Raw genomic sequence first — 15,640 nt, 5'->3', positions numbered from 1 at the left:
TAGGGCCGCGGCGCTGTCCAATAGAGCCGCGGCTCAAATGCCCAATTTTTCTTGTTTGCTCTCTGACTTTTGTAGAGCTGCGGCTCCAAAGTATAGAGCTGCGGCTCAAATTCATTCCAGAAAAATTCAGCGTTTCTGACTTAGATAGCGCCGCGGCTCCAAATCCTAGAGCTGCGGCTCAAATTCCCTTTTCTTGGTGCATCCCTTCCTGATCACATTAGGGCCGTGGCTCTAAATTTTAGAGCTACGGCTCAATTTCAACTGTTATGATATAACTCCTTTTTTTCACGATTTTCACGGTTCTAATTACAGAAGCAAATCAAAATAACATCAAAATAAAATTGTTCAACTAAAACTAAAAATAATTACATAAAAATTTAAAATACGAAACATAAGCTTGAGATGCCTCTCAAGGGCGCTGTCGTTAACGTCATTTAGCCGGACGCTGGAGTCCTCATCACTGAGGACGCAAGATAATTACCGACTTAGCTTGATCATAAGGACCTCCCAAGTACGGCTTAAGTCTCTGCCCATTCACTTTAAAAGTTCCATTTTTCTCGCTGCATACTTCTACTACTCCATATGGAAATACTTTCACAATTGTATACGGCCCGGACCATCTAGACTTCAATTTTCCTGGGAAGAGCTTTAATCTTGAATTAAATAATAACACCTGCTGCCCCGGGTGAAATTCCTTGTGTACAAGATTCTTATCATGCCATGCTTTAGTTCGTTCCTTGTAGATCTTCGCATTTTCATATGCCTCATTCCGGAATTCCTCTAACTCATTCAACTGCAACATTCTCTTTTCTCCCGCGGCAGACATGTCCATGTTTAGCTTTTGCATTGCCCAATAGGCTCGATGCTCTAACTCAACTGGTAAATGACACGCCTTGCCGAAAACCAATCTATATGGCGACATACCAATTGGAGTTTTGAAAGCTGTCCTATACGCCCATAATGCATCATCAAGTCTTTTGGACCAATCTTTCCTCGAGCTTTGCACTGTTTTCTCTAAAATAATCTTTACTTCCCTATTTGAGATTTCTGCTTGGCCATTGCTTTGAGGGTGATAGGGCAAAGCAGTTCGATGTCTTACACCGTATTTAGACAACAATGCATCAAATTGCTTATTGCAGAAATGGCTCCCTTCATCACTGACTATAGCTCTAGGAGTTCCAAACCGAGTAAAAATATATTTCTGAAGGAAATTGAGAACCGTTTTACCGTCATTAGCTGGTGTTGCTGCTGCTTCAACCCACTTGGATACATAATCGACAGCTAACAATATATAAAGATTGTTATATGACGGCGGAAAAGGTCCCATGAAGTCAATTCCCCAGACATCGAAAAGTTCCACTTCCAAAATTCCGGTCAAAGGCATTTCATTCCTCCTTGTGATGTTACCAGTGCGTTGGCAACAATCACATGCCTTGACAAAATTATGAGCATCTTTAAAAAGACTAGGCCAAAAGAATCCTGATTGAAGTACCTTGGCTGCTATCCTATTCCCCCCAAAATGCCCTCCACATTGCAACGTGTGACAGTGAGACAATATGGAACACATTTCCTCTTCAGGCACACAACGACGAATGATCTGATCGGCACAATGTTTGTAGAGAATCGGTTCTTCCCAATAATAGTGTTTTACTTCAGAATAAAACTTTTTGAGTTGTTGTCTAGACATCTCCGAAGGAACTATGTTGGCCGCCAAGAAATTCACATAATCAGCATACCACGGGACACTCACCTCTTCTCTGATGGCAAATAATTTCTCATCGGGAAAACTGTCATTTATTTGTACTTCTTTCTTACCCGGTGTCTCTGTAACCCCCAACCTTGATAAATGATCAGCTACCGAATTCTATGTTCCTTTTTTATCTCTGATCTCAATATCAAACTCTTGTAATAACAGTATCCACCGTATTAATCGAGGCTTTGCATCTTTCTTTGCCATGAGGTACTTTATTGCCGAATGATCAGTGTACACTATGACCTTATTTCCAACGAGGTAGGGTCTAAACTTATCAACTGCAAAAACTATTGCAAGCAGCTCCTTTTCAGTGGTGGCATAGTTCAATTGAGCTTCATTCATTGTTTTGCTTGCATAATAAATTGTATAAAAGACCCTATCAATTCTCTGACCCAAGACGGCCCCAACTGCATAGTCACTGGCATCGCACATCAATTCGAATGGAAGGTCCCAATTTGGTGCAGCAACTATCGGTGCAGAAATCAACTTCTCCTTTAACATTCTGAAAGCTTTTAAACAATCTTCATTAAAATCGAACTTCACTTCATTCATTAACAAGGTCGAGAGAGGCTTAGCAATTTTGGAAAAATCTCTGATAAACCTTCTGTAAAATCCAGCATGCCCAAGAAAACTTCGTACTCCTTTTACTGACACTGGTGGGGGGAGATTTTCTATTACTGAGATTTTGGCTCGATCCACCTCAATACCTTTACTAGATATTTTGTGCCCAAGTACTATTCCCTCCTTGACCATAAAGTGGCATTTTTCCCAATTTAACACCAAATTTGCTTTTTCACATCGGTTTAATACATTCCTTAGATTACCCAAACACAGATCAAATGAAGAGCCAAAGACCAAAAAATCATCCATGAAAATCTCAATGCTCCTTTCCACCATATCTGAAAATATAGCCATCATGCACCGTTGGAATGTTGCTGGTGCATTACATAACCCGAATGGCATTCTCCTGAAAGCGAACGTGCCATAGGGACATGTAAATGTAGTTTTCTCTTGGTCCTCTGGTGCGATGGAAATTTGATGATAACCTGAGTAACCATCTAAAAAGCAATAATACTCATTGCCTGCCAACCTATCCAACATCTGGTCAACAAAAGGAAGTGGGAAGTGATCTTTTCATGTAGCCTTATTTAACTTACGATAGTCGATGCAAATGCGCCACCCGGTCACAGTTCGAGTTGGGATTAACTCGTTATTTTCATTCTTAACTACTGTTATTCCACCTTTCTTTGGCACCACCTACACTGGACTCACCCAAGCACTATCAGAAATTGGGTAAATCACCCCGACGTCCAACCATTTCAAAATCTGCTCAAGTACAACATCCTTCATAGCTGGATTGATCCTCCTTTGGGCCTCTATAGATGGCTTGCTTTCTGCCTCCACTAAGATTCGATGCATTACTGTTGAAGGACTTATTCCTCTAATATCCGCCAATGTCCATCCAATGGCCAATTTATGATCTCGTAAAACCCTCAACAATTTCTCCAATTCAGTTTTTGAGAGATCAGCTGAAACAATTACTGGCAAGGTCTCATTCTCCCCTAAATACGCATAACACAAATGCTCAGGAAGAACCTTTAATTCCAATTTCGGTGGCTGCTGAATGGATGTTAATGGTCGATCGGTGGCCTCTGCCAACTTTTCGAATTTCTTCGTATACGGGTGGTAAGAGTTAATCCATTTGACATATTCTTTCATCTCATCATCATCTTCATCTTCCTTCCCACCAGTCAACACTGCCGCTAAAGCATCACTACTGACCCTTCTTTTCAAAACTGCTTTATCTATCACATCCACACTGTAGCAACTGTCACTAGCCATCGGATACGTCATTGCCTTGAAGACACTAAACACCACCTCGTCCCCCTCAACTCTGAGTTTCAGCTCTCCCTTTTGCACATCTATTAGAGCTTGTCCTGTTGCTAGGAACGGTCGCCCAAGAATAATTGGGACATTTGCATCCTCCTCCATGTCCAGCACAATAAAATCTGCAGGGAAAATGAACTTGTCGACCTTCACTAGCACATCTTCAATAATCCCCCTCGGATGAGCCAGTGATCTATCGGCCAATTGTAGTGTAACAGTTGTTGGCTTTGCCTCACCCAAACCAAGTCTTTTGAATACCGATAGAGGCATGAGATTTATGCTGGCTCCTAAATCACATAGTGCATGTTTACACTCAAAGTTACCAATTGTGCATGGGATTGTGAAACTTCCAGGATCTCTTAACTTCTGTGGAAGCTTCCTTTGCAAAATAGCACTGCACTCTTCGGTCAATGCCACAGTTTCGTAATCCTCCATCTTTCTCTTCTTTGATAAAATATCTTTCATAAATTTAACGTGACTGGGCATCTGCTCTAATGCTTCTGCGAAGGGTATGTTGATATGCAGCCTCTTGAATACCTCTAAGAACTTTGCAAACTGCTTGTCAAGACGGTTCTTTTGGAGTCTCTGTGGATATGGAATTTTTCTGTGATGATCTATAGACACCGGAGGTACCACTTCTCTTGCTGGCGGAATCTCTTTAACCTTCTCTTCACAAGTCTTCTTGTCCTCTTCATTGGGTGCCTGTTGATCTTGCTTCTGCTCGACGCTCTTTTCCACATTTGTTCCCTCATACACTGTTCCACTCCTCAAAGTAATCGCTTGACACTGTTCGTTAGGATTCCCCTTTGGATTTACCTCAGTAGTGCTTGGCAAGTTCCCTTGAGCTCGGTTTGCCATAAGCGTAGCCAACTGTCCAATCTGAGTTTCCAAGCTCCGAATTGATGATCTCATTTCAGTCATAAATTGAGTCAACACATCGGCCTGACCGTCTTGCTTTGCTTGCATCGGTTGCTGTGCAGGTCTTACTGTTTGCTGCTGAAAAAAACCAGGAGGAGGTCGAGGATACTGTGGTTGATTCTGTTGAAACTTTTGCTGACTGCCCTGCCCAGTTGTCCATGAAAAGGTGATTCCGCCACCCTGGATTGTAATTCATGGAATATGGGTTGTTGGAAGGTCTTGGGAAGTTCCCTATTTCTTGCACTTGCTCCATAGGCATATCATTAAAATCCCTATTCGTGCATTGTTCAAATAAATGAGGCCCCCCACATAACTCACAAATAATCTGCATTTGCATCACGGGAGCCTGAGCATGAATGTTATTCTGCTGTAACTGTTTAGTTAATGTTGCCACTTGAGCAGACAACATTGAAATGGCATCCAATTCATGCACTCCAGCCACCTTCTTATTGGTTTCTCTTTCTGATGGCCATTGATAGTTATTCATGGCCATTTCCTCCAACAGATCATAAGCTTGGTTAGCGCTCTTACTCATGAACGCTCCTCCAGACGCTGCATCTATGATTGTACGAGTAGTACCACACAAACCATTGTAAAAAATATGGACTAACATCCATTTTTCAATTCCATGATGGGGACATTTTCTCAACAGCTCCTTAAACCTCTCCCACGCATCATACAACGATTCACCATCTTTTTGGTGAAAATTGTTGATTTCACCTCTATACCTTGCAGACAACGATGGTGGGAAAAATTTTGCTAAAAATTTCTGAGTTAGCTCCTCCCATGTTGTGATAGAATTGGCTTCCAGAGAAATAAGCCAACTCTTTGCTCGGTCCCTCAATGAAAACGGGAAAAGTCTCAATCTCACTGCATCATTTGTCACTCCGTTCATCTTGAATGTGGCGCAGAGCTCTAGGAAATTAGCCAAATGTAAGTTTGGGTCTTCCGTTGGCAATCCCCCAAACTGAACTGACGATTGTACCATTTGCAAAATAGCAAGCTTAATTTCAAAATTATTAGCCTCAACCGTTGGAGGTCTAATGCATGATTGTGCCCCCGTTACAGTAGGTAGCACATAGTCCCTCAAACTTCTTTGCATTGGTTGCAGAACTGGTGCAACTCCTATTCCTCCAACATTATCCGCTGCTATCCCAGCATTTCTATTCTCATCGTTACCATGGGAAATATTGTCAACCCCTCTGTTACCTCTGTTCTGAGCCATTTTTTCTACCCTTTTCTGTTTCCGATTTCTTCTACAGGTTTTCTCAATTTCCGGATCAACAGGCACCCTTGACTCAGACCCTTGTCGTCGCATAAACTATATGAGTACCTGAAATCACAGATTGCAACAGAAAACCAGAATGAGAATGGTAAGAAAGAAAGAAAACCAAATTAGAAAAAGAATTAATTTCTTGATATTAGTAAAAACAGTCCCCGGCAACGGCGCCAAAAACTTGTTGTGTAAATTCGATACGCAAGTGCACGTAATCGTAACAAGTAATAAAGAGTAAGTGAGATCGTTCCCACGAGGACTGTATACTAAGTACCCAAACTTAATTCCTATTTCTATTTGGCTAACAATAATTGAGTCACAATAATTAACTAAAATTGTAAAACAAAAATCTAAAATTAACTTCAATCACTGAAAATAAATAACGTTACGAAAATTCAATGGATTAAAAACTAGGGCAATTAATTTCATCAACCTTCCTCTTTAATTTTCCTTAACACAAATCTTACTATTCAATTCTTCTCTTGTGATAGCAGGTCAACAATAATAACTTATATTCGTACTAGGATATATATGTCTCAATCTTATGCAAAATTTCTACATCTCTGTGATAAATAAACATAAGATAGGCATTAAGATTAACAACCCTAAAACTACACAGACCACACAGGTACTCTCGTCCTAATATGAAATCTATGTTTATTCAATTACAGCATATTCAATTCTCACTTTTCAGATTTCGAATCCAAACCATATATTTCATGTTAATGGTGATCAATCATTCACAAGCATTATGTTCGAATTGAATAAATCACAAGATAAAATTGAAATCATAAAACTTGCATTAATTTAAAATAAAGGTTCAGGAGAATCCATTAACACCCTAGAAAATTAGTTTAGTTCATGATCAAATCCATAATAACGACAGAAGAAATAAAAGACATCCAAAATACAGAAAGTCAAAGTAGAAAAGAAGAAAAACTGTGATGAGTTCTTCAATTCCGCTTGCAATCCTCTACAATGTGTCTTCAGCCGTCTCCTAGGGTTAATCCCCTTTTAAAACGTCATTAAGAAAGCTTTTATAATCCCTAATTAATTATGTGCGAAAGGACAAAATTGCCCTTGAAAAATGCCCTAAATTCGGCTTTCGTACGGACAGGAGCCGCGGCGCTGCTCAATAGAGTCGCGGCTCAAGTGCAATTCGCGATCCAAATTTCCTCTCTGACATCAAGTAGCGCCGCGGCCCCAATTGATAGATCCGCGGCTCAAATTGCCTTTTAATTGCTGCCTTCTCTGTAACTCTCAGGGCCGCGGCGCTAGTGCATAGAGCTGCGGCTCAAATTGCATTTTTTCACCAAATCTTCAATTTGACCCCCGATTTCACTAACTTCCATTCCTTAGCCCGTTTAACACCATTTCTTCAAGAATTAAGCACTTTTCCTTCAATTTCAAACTTTTTCCTTCATAACCACACTTAATCCTGAAAACACAATAAAAACCGGCATAATATCGCACAAAACCAAATAAAAGATTAAAATTGCCTCTTAAAACATGTCATAAAACCATACCAAAACTAGTCCTAACAAATACCTGTGTACGTCCCTGTCGTCTGGGACTTGTTTGTATCCAGGGCCAATAGAGCCCCCCTATATATAGGCCCCAACCCCTCAGGTTAAGGGGTTGGAAAACTGAGTGTATGAAAGAGACTTAAGGAATATATGATCCTGGTTTTCATTGTTGCTTGAGTTTTCTTCTGTTGATTCAAGTTCTTTCTATCTGATTCAAAGCTTTCTAAAGTATCGAAATCTAAGTTTTCTAACCTTTAATCGTTGACGAGTTCTTACCGTCAACAATTTGGCGCCGTCTGTGGTAACGTAAGCACCAAGCTACTGTTCTACCATTACTTCCGGCAAGAGGAAATGCCAAGACGTTCGAAGCGACTCAAGGAGCCACGAGAGGAGGAGGTCCACCTTAACGGAGTCCAACTGAAGGCCTCCATGAAGGACCCACCTCCACCCTGAGACGTGGAGCCCCTAAGGGACCCTGAGGTTCGCGAGAATGACAGGGAGGCATCATCACCGGCCATCCCGCCCGGTGAGAGCCCTCCAAGAACAACTACCGCACCGCCCGGGAATGCCAACAAGTTCCCGCCTCCCAAACCACCGCAGATACCGAACTCCGGCCGGCAAGATCCGGGCCCCTCGACGTGTATGCGTGATAAACAACCTCGGATCCATTCTGTGAGCTCGAGTTCTAAATCTAGTTTCTATGAAGAGGAGATTCGTGAGCTGCACCGTAAAAACCAAAGATTGGAGACCACCCTAGAGAACATGCAGGAGGTGCTGAATGGCCTGTTGCAAGGTAAGTCGAATGTGACCCTGTCCAAGAGGAAAGAGAAGGGTCGGGAAACCACTGTCCCGGTAGACGACGGGAGGACCAGACACTCCACTAGTAACACCCCCAGGGAGAAGCAACATGAGCGTCCTGGACCATCGAGGCCACCCCAGGGGCCAAGGCAAGGGAACAACGGTGGCTCTCGCAACGACATCGAGGTCACCTCAAAGAGGACGCCCTCGGATCTACGAGAGGAGCTCAACAAGAAGAGGGCGGATAAGGGGACTACCCCTCCTACTGTCCCCCGGGATGGCAAAGGAAAGGAAGATGTCAACTCGTCCATGTTGAAAGACTCCCTGAAGAAGAGGAGGCAAGACCTCGATACAGAGATGAGGAGTCTGCGAAGTAAGATTGTCACCGCATCTGGAGGGCAAAACCTTGAGGAGGAGTTCGACTATGAATCACCCTTCAGCAAAGAGATCCAAGCCATCCGACTCCCAGCCAACTTCAAGGAGCCTCATATGACCCCGTATGAAGGAAGCACCGACCCCAAATACCACCTAGACGCATTCAATGACTTTATGAAGTTGAGGGGGATAAGTAGCAGGGTTAGATGCCACTGTTTCGCAGTCACGCTGAAGGGACCCGAATACAAATGGTTTAAGAGACTTCGACCAGGATCCGTCAGGTCTTGGCAACAATTTTCAGATGAATTTCTCCAGCAGCATCATGTCGTGCGTGATTATACAATGCCGGGCACCAGCCTCGCCAATGTAAAACAGGGTGAAAATGAGAGTCTAAAAAGCTACATCCACAGGTTTAACATGGAAGCAGCCAAAGTGGGGAGCTTGACCCGCAGAGAATTGAAAATGGCCATCACCGCTGGGGTGCTTCCGGGAAGAAAATTGTGGGATAATATGCTCAAAAGGGAAGTCACGGATCTAGATGACTTCTACGAGAGAGCGCAGAAGTATATTCGTGTAGAGGATGGCCACGCGAACTTGAAGGCGGGAAAGTGTGAGTCCCCTGCAAAGCCCCCAACTAATGAAGGGTCGAATGGTGCAAAGAAGAAGAGGGCGTACGAAGGGTCGAGGGATGATCAACATAGAAAGCCCAAGCGGGGAAGTGACTATAGGCAAACAGCTTATACTTTCTATATGAGCCTGACGGATACAAGGGAGCATATCTACCTCACCAACGAGAAGCGGGTTCCCTTCAAGAAACCCCCACCAATGAGGAAGGATCGGTCCCAGAGGGATCCCAATAGATACTGTCAATACCACAAGGATATTGGTCACACCACAGCAGAGTGTATTCATTTGAAAGAAGAAATTGAGGAGCTCATCCACAGGGGGCACCTAGGCCGATATGTTAGGAAAGAAAGGCCGAAGTCAGAGGGCGAACCGGTGACGTCTCAGACGCAAAGAGGAGCTCCAGAGATTCAGGGAGAAGTGAGAACTATTTTCGGAGGACCGGGGTTCGGCGGAGACTCCCGCAGAGGGCGAGATCGATATGCTAGAGAAGCCAGGCGGAGTCCACCACCCTGTGTCATGAGTTTGGAACAACGACCCCCGAAAAGCTTCAAGGGAGAAAATGACTCGATCACTTTCACTGAGGAGGACGCACGGGGGGTACACTTCCCCCGCAATGATCCGCTGGTGTTGACAGTTCAGTTGGAAAATATGCGCGTCCATCAAGTCCTAGTGGACAACGGAAGCTCGGTGGACATCCTATATCGCCCTGCCTTGGAAAAGATGGGACTGGGCATTCGTCATCTAAAGCCCTGCCAATCTTCCCTATACGGATTCACGGGGGACTCAGTGCAACCCCTAGGAATGATCGAACTGACACTCACCATGGGGGAGCAACCCCGGAAAACTACAATCATGGCTAACTTTGTCGTAGTAGATTGTGCATCAGCTTTCAATGCGGTATTGGGGAGACCATCCCTAAGAGAATTGAAAGCCATAACTTCAATATATCACTTGGTTGTCAAGTTCCCAACTCCAGGAGGGGTCGCTAGTATGAAGGGAGAACAGAAAGAGGCAAGGGAGTGCTACAACACCTCACTCCGTGCACCTGTGAAACCGCGGGAACCAATGGCTATGGTGGTACATGAGGAGCTACGTGTGCCCGCGGGGGGTCCGCAGGAGCTGGACCCTCGGGTCGTGGATGAGTCAAGAGCAGAACCAGTGGAGGAAGTAGAGGAGGTTACGGTGACGGAGGAACCGTCAAGAAAATTGAAGATAGGGAGAAGCCTGCAAAGCGACGTGAAGGAGGAGTTGATAAAATTTTTGAAGGATAATATAGACGTATTCGCATGGAGTCATGAGGATATGGTGGGTATAGACCCCAATGTGATGTGCCACCATCTGAATATCTCCCCAGAAGCAAGGCCCGTCAGACAGAAGAGGCGAGCGCTAGACCCAGAAAGATACGCAGCATTAAAAGAGGAGGTTGACAAGCTGAAGGCCAACGGGTTCATCCGTGAGTCTTTCTACCCTGTGTGGGTGTCAAACCCAGTACTCGTGCCGAAGCCAAATGGGAAGTGGAGAACTTGCGTCGATTTCACGAACCTGAATAAAGCTTGTCCTAAGGACAACTTCTCACTTCCAAGGATAGATCAGCTAGTAGATGCGACGGCGGGACATGAATTACTGAGTTTCATGGACGCCTACTCGGGATACAACCAGATCCCAATGAACCCAGCAGATGAAGAGCACACGTCATTCATTACGGACAAAGGGCTCTACTGTTTCAAGGTGATGCCCTTCGGGCTGAAGAACGCGGGTGCCACTTATCAGAGGTTGGTGAATAAAATGTTCGCTAACTAGATAGGGAGGAATATGGCGGTGTATGTGGATGATATGTTAGTGAAGACCAAGGACGCGACAGAGCTCAACAAGCACCTTGGTGAGATGTTCGACACACTTAGGAAATACCGGATGAAGTTGAATCCCGTCAAGTGCACCTTCGGTGTATCCTCAGGGAAATTCTTGGGCTTTATGGTCAATTCCAGAGGCATCGAGGCTAATCTTGATAAGATAAAGGCACTAATAGAGATGAGCTTTCCGAAGAACAAGAAGGAAGTGCAATGCCTAGCGGGGAGGGTGGCGGCCCTTAATAGATTTATCTCAAGGTCCACCGATAAGTGCCTCCCCTTCTTTGGCATCCTCAAAGGGAGCAAAAAGTTCGCTTGGGATGAAAAATGCGAAGAAGCATTTTTCAAGCTAAAGGAGCACTTGGGGAAGCCACCCCTGTTGGCGAAACCTGAGAAAGGCGAGAAGCTGTACCTATACTTGGCAGTGTCTTAGCATGCCATCAGCACAGCCTTGGTTAAAGGGGAGAAGAAGCAGCAACAACCCGTGTACTATATCAGCAAGCATTTGGTGGACGCGGAGAACCGATATCCGGAGATTGAAAAATTGGCCTATGCGTTAGTTGTGGCTTCGAGGAAGTTGAGGCCTTACTTCCATGCGCACACAATTGAAGTCCTGACGGATAGTCCTTTGAGGCAGGTCTTGCATAAACCTGAGACCTCAGGGAGGCTGATGAAATGGTCGATCGAGTTGAGTCAATTTGACATTGTGTATACCCCAAGAGCTTCCATCAATGGACAGGTGCTAGTGGACTTTATAGTAGAGTTCACCCATCAGCCGAATGGAGGAAGAAATGAAGAAAGGGAGCAGCCTGTCATAGAGGAAGAGTGAGGGGGTTTAGAGGAATGGACTTTGCATGTTGATGGGGCGTCTAATGAAGGAGGATCCAGAGTAGGCATCATGATGACCGGGCCCGAGGGACACAAAATGTATTGCGCGATCCGTTTCGAGTTTGAGGCCTCCAATAACGAGGCAGAGTATGAGGCGCTCCTGGCTGGCCTGCGTTTAGCCCAGGAGCTGAGAGTGACGCGCCTCCGTATCTTCAGCGACTCTCAATTGGTAGTGTACCAAGTAAAGGGGGAATACCAGGAAAGGGGACCCAAGATGGCAGCCTACTTGGAGAAGGTGAAGGTTAGTGGGATATAGCATAGAGCAAATCCCCAGGGAAAAGAATACCCATGCCGATGCACTCGCGAAGATGGCGTCCACGGTGATATCTTGGAGTCAATACCCGTGGAGTACCTACCCAAACCCAACATCGAAGGCGCAGATGTGCATATGATTAGTGTCCCAAAGGAGTCGTGGACCGAGCCAATCAAAAGGTACCTGGAGGAAGGAACCTTGCCTGCAGACAAAAACGAGTCCCGGAGGTTGGTGTACAGGGCCACTAGATACACCCTGATGGATGGGGTCCTTTACAAAAGAGGATTCTCCATGCCACTCCTGGGGTGTGTAGAAGGGGAGGAGGCGTTGAAAGTGTTGCATGAGATACACGAGGGAGAGTGTGGCAACCAAGAGAGCGGACTGTAACGCCCTGGCTACCCCAGAACAGTTACGGTGAATGGTGGACCGAAAATTTGACTCATTGCCTGAGTCCTTTGGTCAAAAACGTGCTCTAAGTGTAATTAACAGGTTAAGGTATAAAACCAATAAAAAGGAAATGGAGATTTTATTACAAGCTGCTCTGCAGAGCTAAACAAAACGTTTACAAGCTGTTCTCAGTACAAAAAGGTCACTACTGTTGTAAAGTTACAATCCCGCCGACCTAAGCGGCAAAAATAGGGTAAACCCCCTAGTTCCTCTGAGAACACCTTGACCGTGGTGGTCAAGCGGCTGCATACGTACACACCACCACATCAGCTCTCCACTCAAGGCTAGGTGAGCTTCTCTTTCCCTTTACCTGCACCACATAGCACCCATGAGCCAAGGCCCAGCAAGAAAACATAACACTTTATATAAACATTGTCAAATGATTATCATTATAATCACACTGAGCATAAAGCTTTCAAACAAATGAGTAAACACCACATGAGGTCCTGATAAACCACACTGAGTGACTGCCACGCATGTCACTAATTCAGATGGGAGAGTGGCTGCTGAGTAAGCCACTAGCCTCCAACAGGTTCTGATAACCGTACTGAGTGACTGCCATGCATGTCACTAATTCAGATGGGAGAGTGGCTGCTGAGTAAGCCACTAGCCTCCAAGCGCTTATTTCATTCATCGACCCTCGAGGTCGATCTGGCATTAATGCTCTTTGAGTCATTCAATGCTAGTAGTCGATTAGATCTAATCTCTGTTGGCTTGCGTGTCTTACGCAAAGGCCGTCCTGACTAATAAGCCAGCTCAACGTGATCAGTGCCCAGTTGTAACGCCCTACTACCTTAGAGCCGTTACTAAGTGAGTTCAAAACAGAAATTGTGCATTTAATTGACTCAAAGTGGTTTCTAAAACCAAAAGTGTGATTAAACCAGAGTTTAAGGCTGTATTCTTTTAAAATGGTCAACTTCATTGAAAACGTTAAATATAAAACATCTGGGATCCCAAAATAAGGTTTACAAAATGTTTACAACTCAAAAATAGATTTACACTTGATCAGCTATCAAAAGAATGGTTAAATACAGCCATATACAAAATGCCCCCAACCAAAGCAGTCGGGCAGGCCGAACATGTACGCGCCACCCCCACGCTCTCCATACTCATGGCCGGTTGACTGACTCCTTGCTTTTACCTGCCACAGGAGCACCCGTGAGCCAAAGCCCAGCAAGAAAACCCAAATAGCACATAACATAAGCAAATCAAATAGCTGGCATAATTCACTGACACATAGGAAAAACCATCATAATAAACAAGTACGGCCATGCCGCCCCAAGGCCTTACCAAAGCCTGGAGTTTCGGTTCTCACCGCGAGGATAACTCATGTATCCCTTGGGTCCCACCCTGAATATAAGCATCCCATGTGCTGTGTGTTACTTTCGGCCCTACGGCCACCCCGGCTTACGCCGTACTCGGCCCTTGCCGTTCATTTCATCATAATCACACATATAGTACATTCAAAATAAACATTCACACACATCACGGTTCATTTAAGGTTAAGCATTTGCACGTAATACAATCCAGGGCCATGCCCTACAATCACACAGTGGGGCCATGCCCTAATCTCGGGTGTTACGGTTTTCTTACCTGTAATCCGTGCTTTCTGATGCACCACGGTCACGAGCACGGTCCTCTAGCACGAGCCTCTCCGAAATCCTAGTCACAACACACATAAAACACTTTTAATACTAACCAAACCCAAAACCACTTCCCGGGACCAATCCCGCACTCTCGGGACCTCTAAAACCTTAAAACAACACCCCGGAGGCATCCCCCGAACCCCCGGAGCTAAGACCTAAAATTGCCAAAAAAAGCTATCCTGAAAATTGCCTTGTGCCGCGGCACCACATCCTTGTGCCGCGGCACCCATCAGACAGAAGCTCCCTTGCCGCAGCACACAAAAACCCTGCCGCGGCACACCTTCGCAGACCCAAAATTCTGGGTTTTTCCTGCAATTTTTCCCGAGCTTTAACCTCTCCAAATCACCCCAAACCAAAACCTAAACCCCAAAACTCAAATCCAAACCTCATATGAACAATCTAACACCCCATAAACACTAGAATCAAATCCAAAACATCAACACACACAAGATCCACTCCTTTGATTTCAAATTCAACAACCCAAACCAAAACCCATGAAAATCTTAACTCAAGCATTAAATTCCTCAACCAACACAGAAAACAAACTTAAATAAGCATAAGATCCTTACCTCAAGAGTAGAATCCACCCTAAAAGTTCCCTTGATCTCCTTCTAAGCTTCCCACTTCAGCCCCTTCTACACCTCTTCTTCTTTCTTCTTCTTTGCCCTAGCCTTTCTCTCCTCTTCTTTTCCTTCTCTTCTAATTTTATCAAAGCCACAAGTGAACCCAAATGCCCAAACCGTACCCCCTAAATCCCAGCTGCAAAATGTCTATTTGCCTTGCCAAAAGACCAAATTACCCCTCCTTACTAATCCTTCTAAGCTAAACCTTCAAGGGTACTTAAGTCTTAACACTTTCATTTCAATTCTACCACTTCCTATCTTAAAACTTGTTACTCACAGCAGTTACAAATGGTTACCAAAATACCAATAACTAATCACTCTTTCTAAACTCAACTTATAAGATTCCCAAAGTACCCCTAGGCTCCTCCCGAGCCGGGTACAACATCCCGTTGTGACTTTTAGACTAACTGGCTCACTAGGACCGTCTCGATGCGTGCATCCTGATAAAAACATCACACTCACATGGCACAATTCACATAGTACAATTATCACAGTTATGCCCTAACATGGCCAAGTTACAACCATGCTCATTCTAAGACAATCAGTTCTACATGCATACTGATTCACATAGTCATGCATCTCAAATAATCAAATAGTCATATAACGTGCAATAAATCATAATGATGCATTAAACTTAATAAAGTCACACACAAAATCCCATCATGCCCTCCAGGCACACTACTCCAGGCCCTTAAGCCTTAACACTGAATTTGGGTCGTTACACCAGTACCACCGCCGAACCTGACTAATAAGTCACAGCTTCGCAGCTGATACTA

The 15,640-nt window shown here is 44.5% G+C and overlaps 1 protein-coding gene and 1 non-coding gene across 2 annotated transcripts; one reads left to right on the top strand and one right to left on the bottom strand.

Moving 5' to 3' along the window:
• Positions 1 to 1,864: 1,864 nt before the first annotated feature.
• LOC133825409 (uncharacterized) lies at positions 1,865 to 4,552 on the bottom strand. Its single transcript, XM_062258359.1, has 4 exons — positions 3,245 to 4,552; positions 2,911 to 3,010; positions 2,676 to 2,799; positions 1,865 to 2,567 (listed from the first exon to the last, which is right to left on the bottom strand). The coding sequence occupies exons 1-4, from the start codon at positions 4,550 to 4,552 to the stop codon at positions 1,865 to 1,867; spliced, it is 2,235 nt and encodes a 744-aa protein (XP_062114343.1).
• Positions 4,553 to 5,181: 629 nt separating this feature from the next.
• On the top strand, positions 5,182 to 5,288 carry LOC133827880 (small nucleolar RNA R71). The gene has a single exon (XR_009890530.1). It is a non-coding gene; the product is annotated as a small nucleolar RNA R71 (small nucleolar RNA).
• Positions 5,289 to 15,640: the final 10,352 nt, after the last annotated feature.

The sequence above is a fragment of the Humulus lupulus genome, chromosome 3 (genome assembly GCF_963169125.1).
Source record: "Humulus lupulus chromosome 3, drHumLupu1.1, whole genome shotgun sequence".
Lineage (NCBI taxonomy): Eukaryota > Viridiplantae > Streptophyta > Magnoliopsida > Rosales > Cannabaceae > Humulus > Humulus lupulus.
The sequence above is the reverse complement of the archived record's forward strand: the minus strand, read 5'-3'. Positions and strand labels throughout refer to the sequence as shown.

What these genes read in the sequence shown, in the direction of transcription:
- LOC133825409 (XM_062258359.1), bottom strand. Translation starts at nt 4,552, where the DNA reads ATGAGATCATCAATTCGGAGCTTGGAAACTCAGATTGGACAGTTGGCT. An exon ending in AATTGGAGAAATTGTTGAGG is followed by an intron (nt 3,011 to 3,244) that starts GTTTTACGAGAT and finishes AGTCCAGTGTAG; the next exon opens with GTGGTGCCAAAGAAAGGTGG. An exon ending in GCACCAGCAACATTCCAACG is followed by an intron (nt 2,568 to 2,675) that starts GTGCATGATGGC and finishes GGGTAATCTAAG; the next exon opens with GAATGTATTAAACCGATGTG.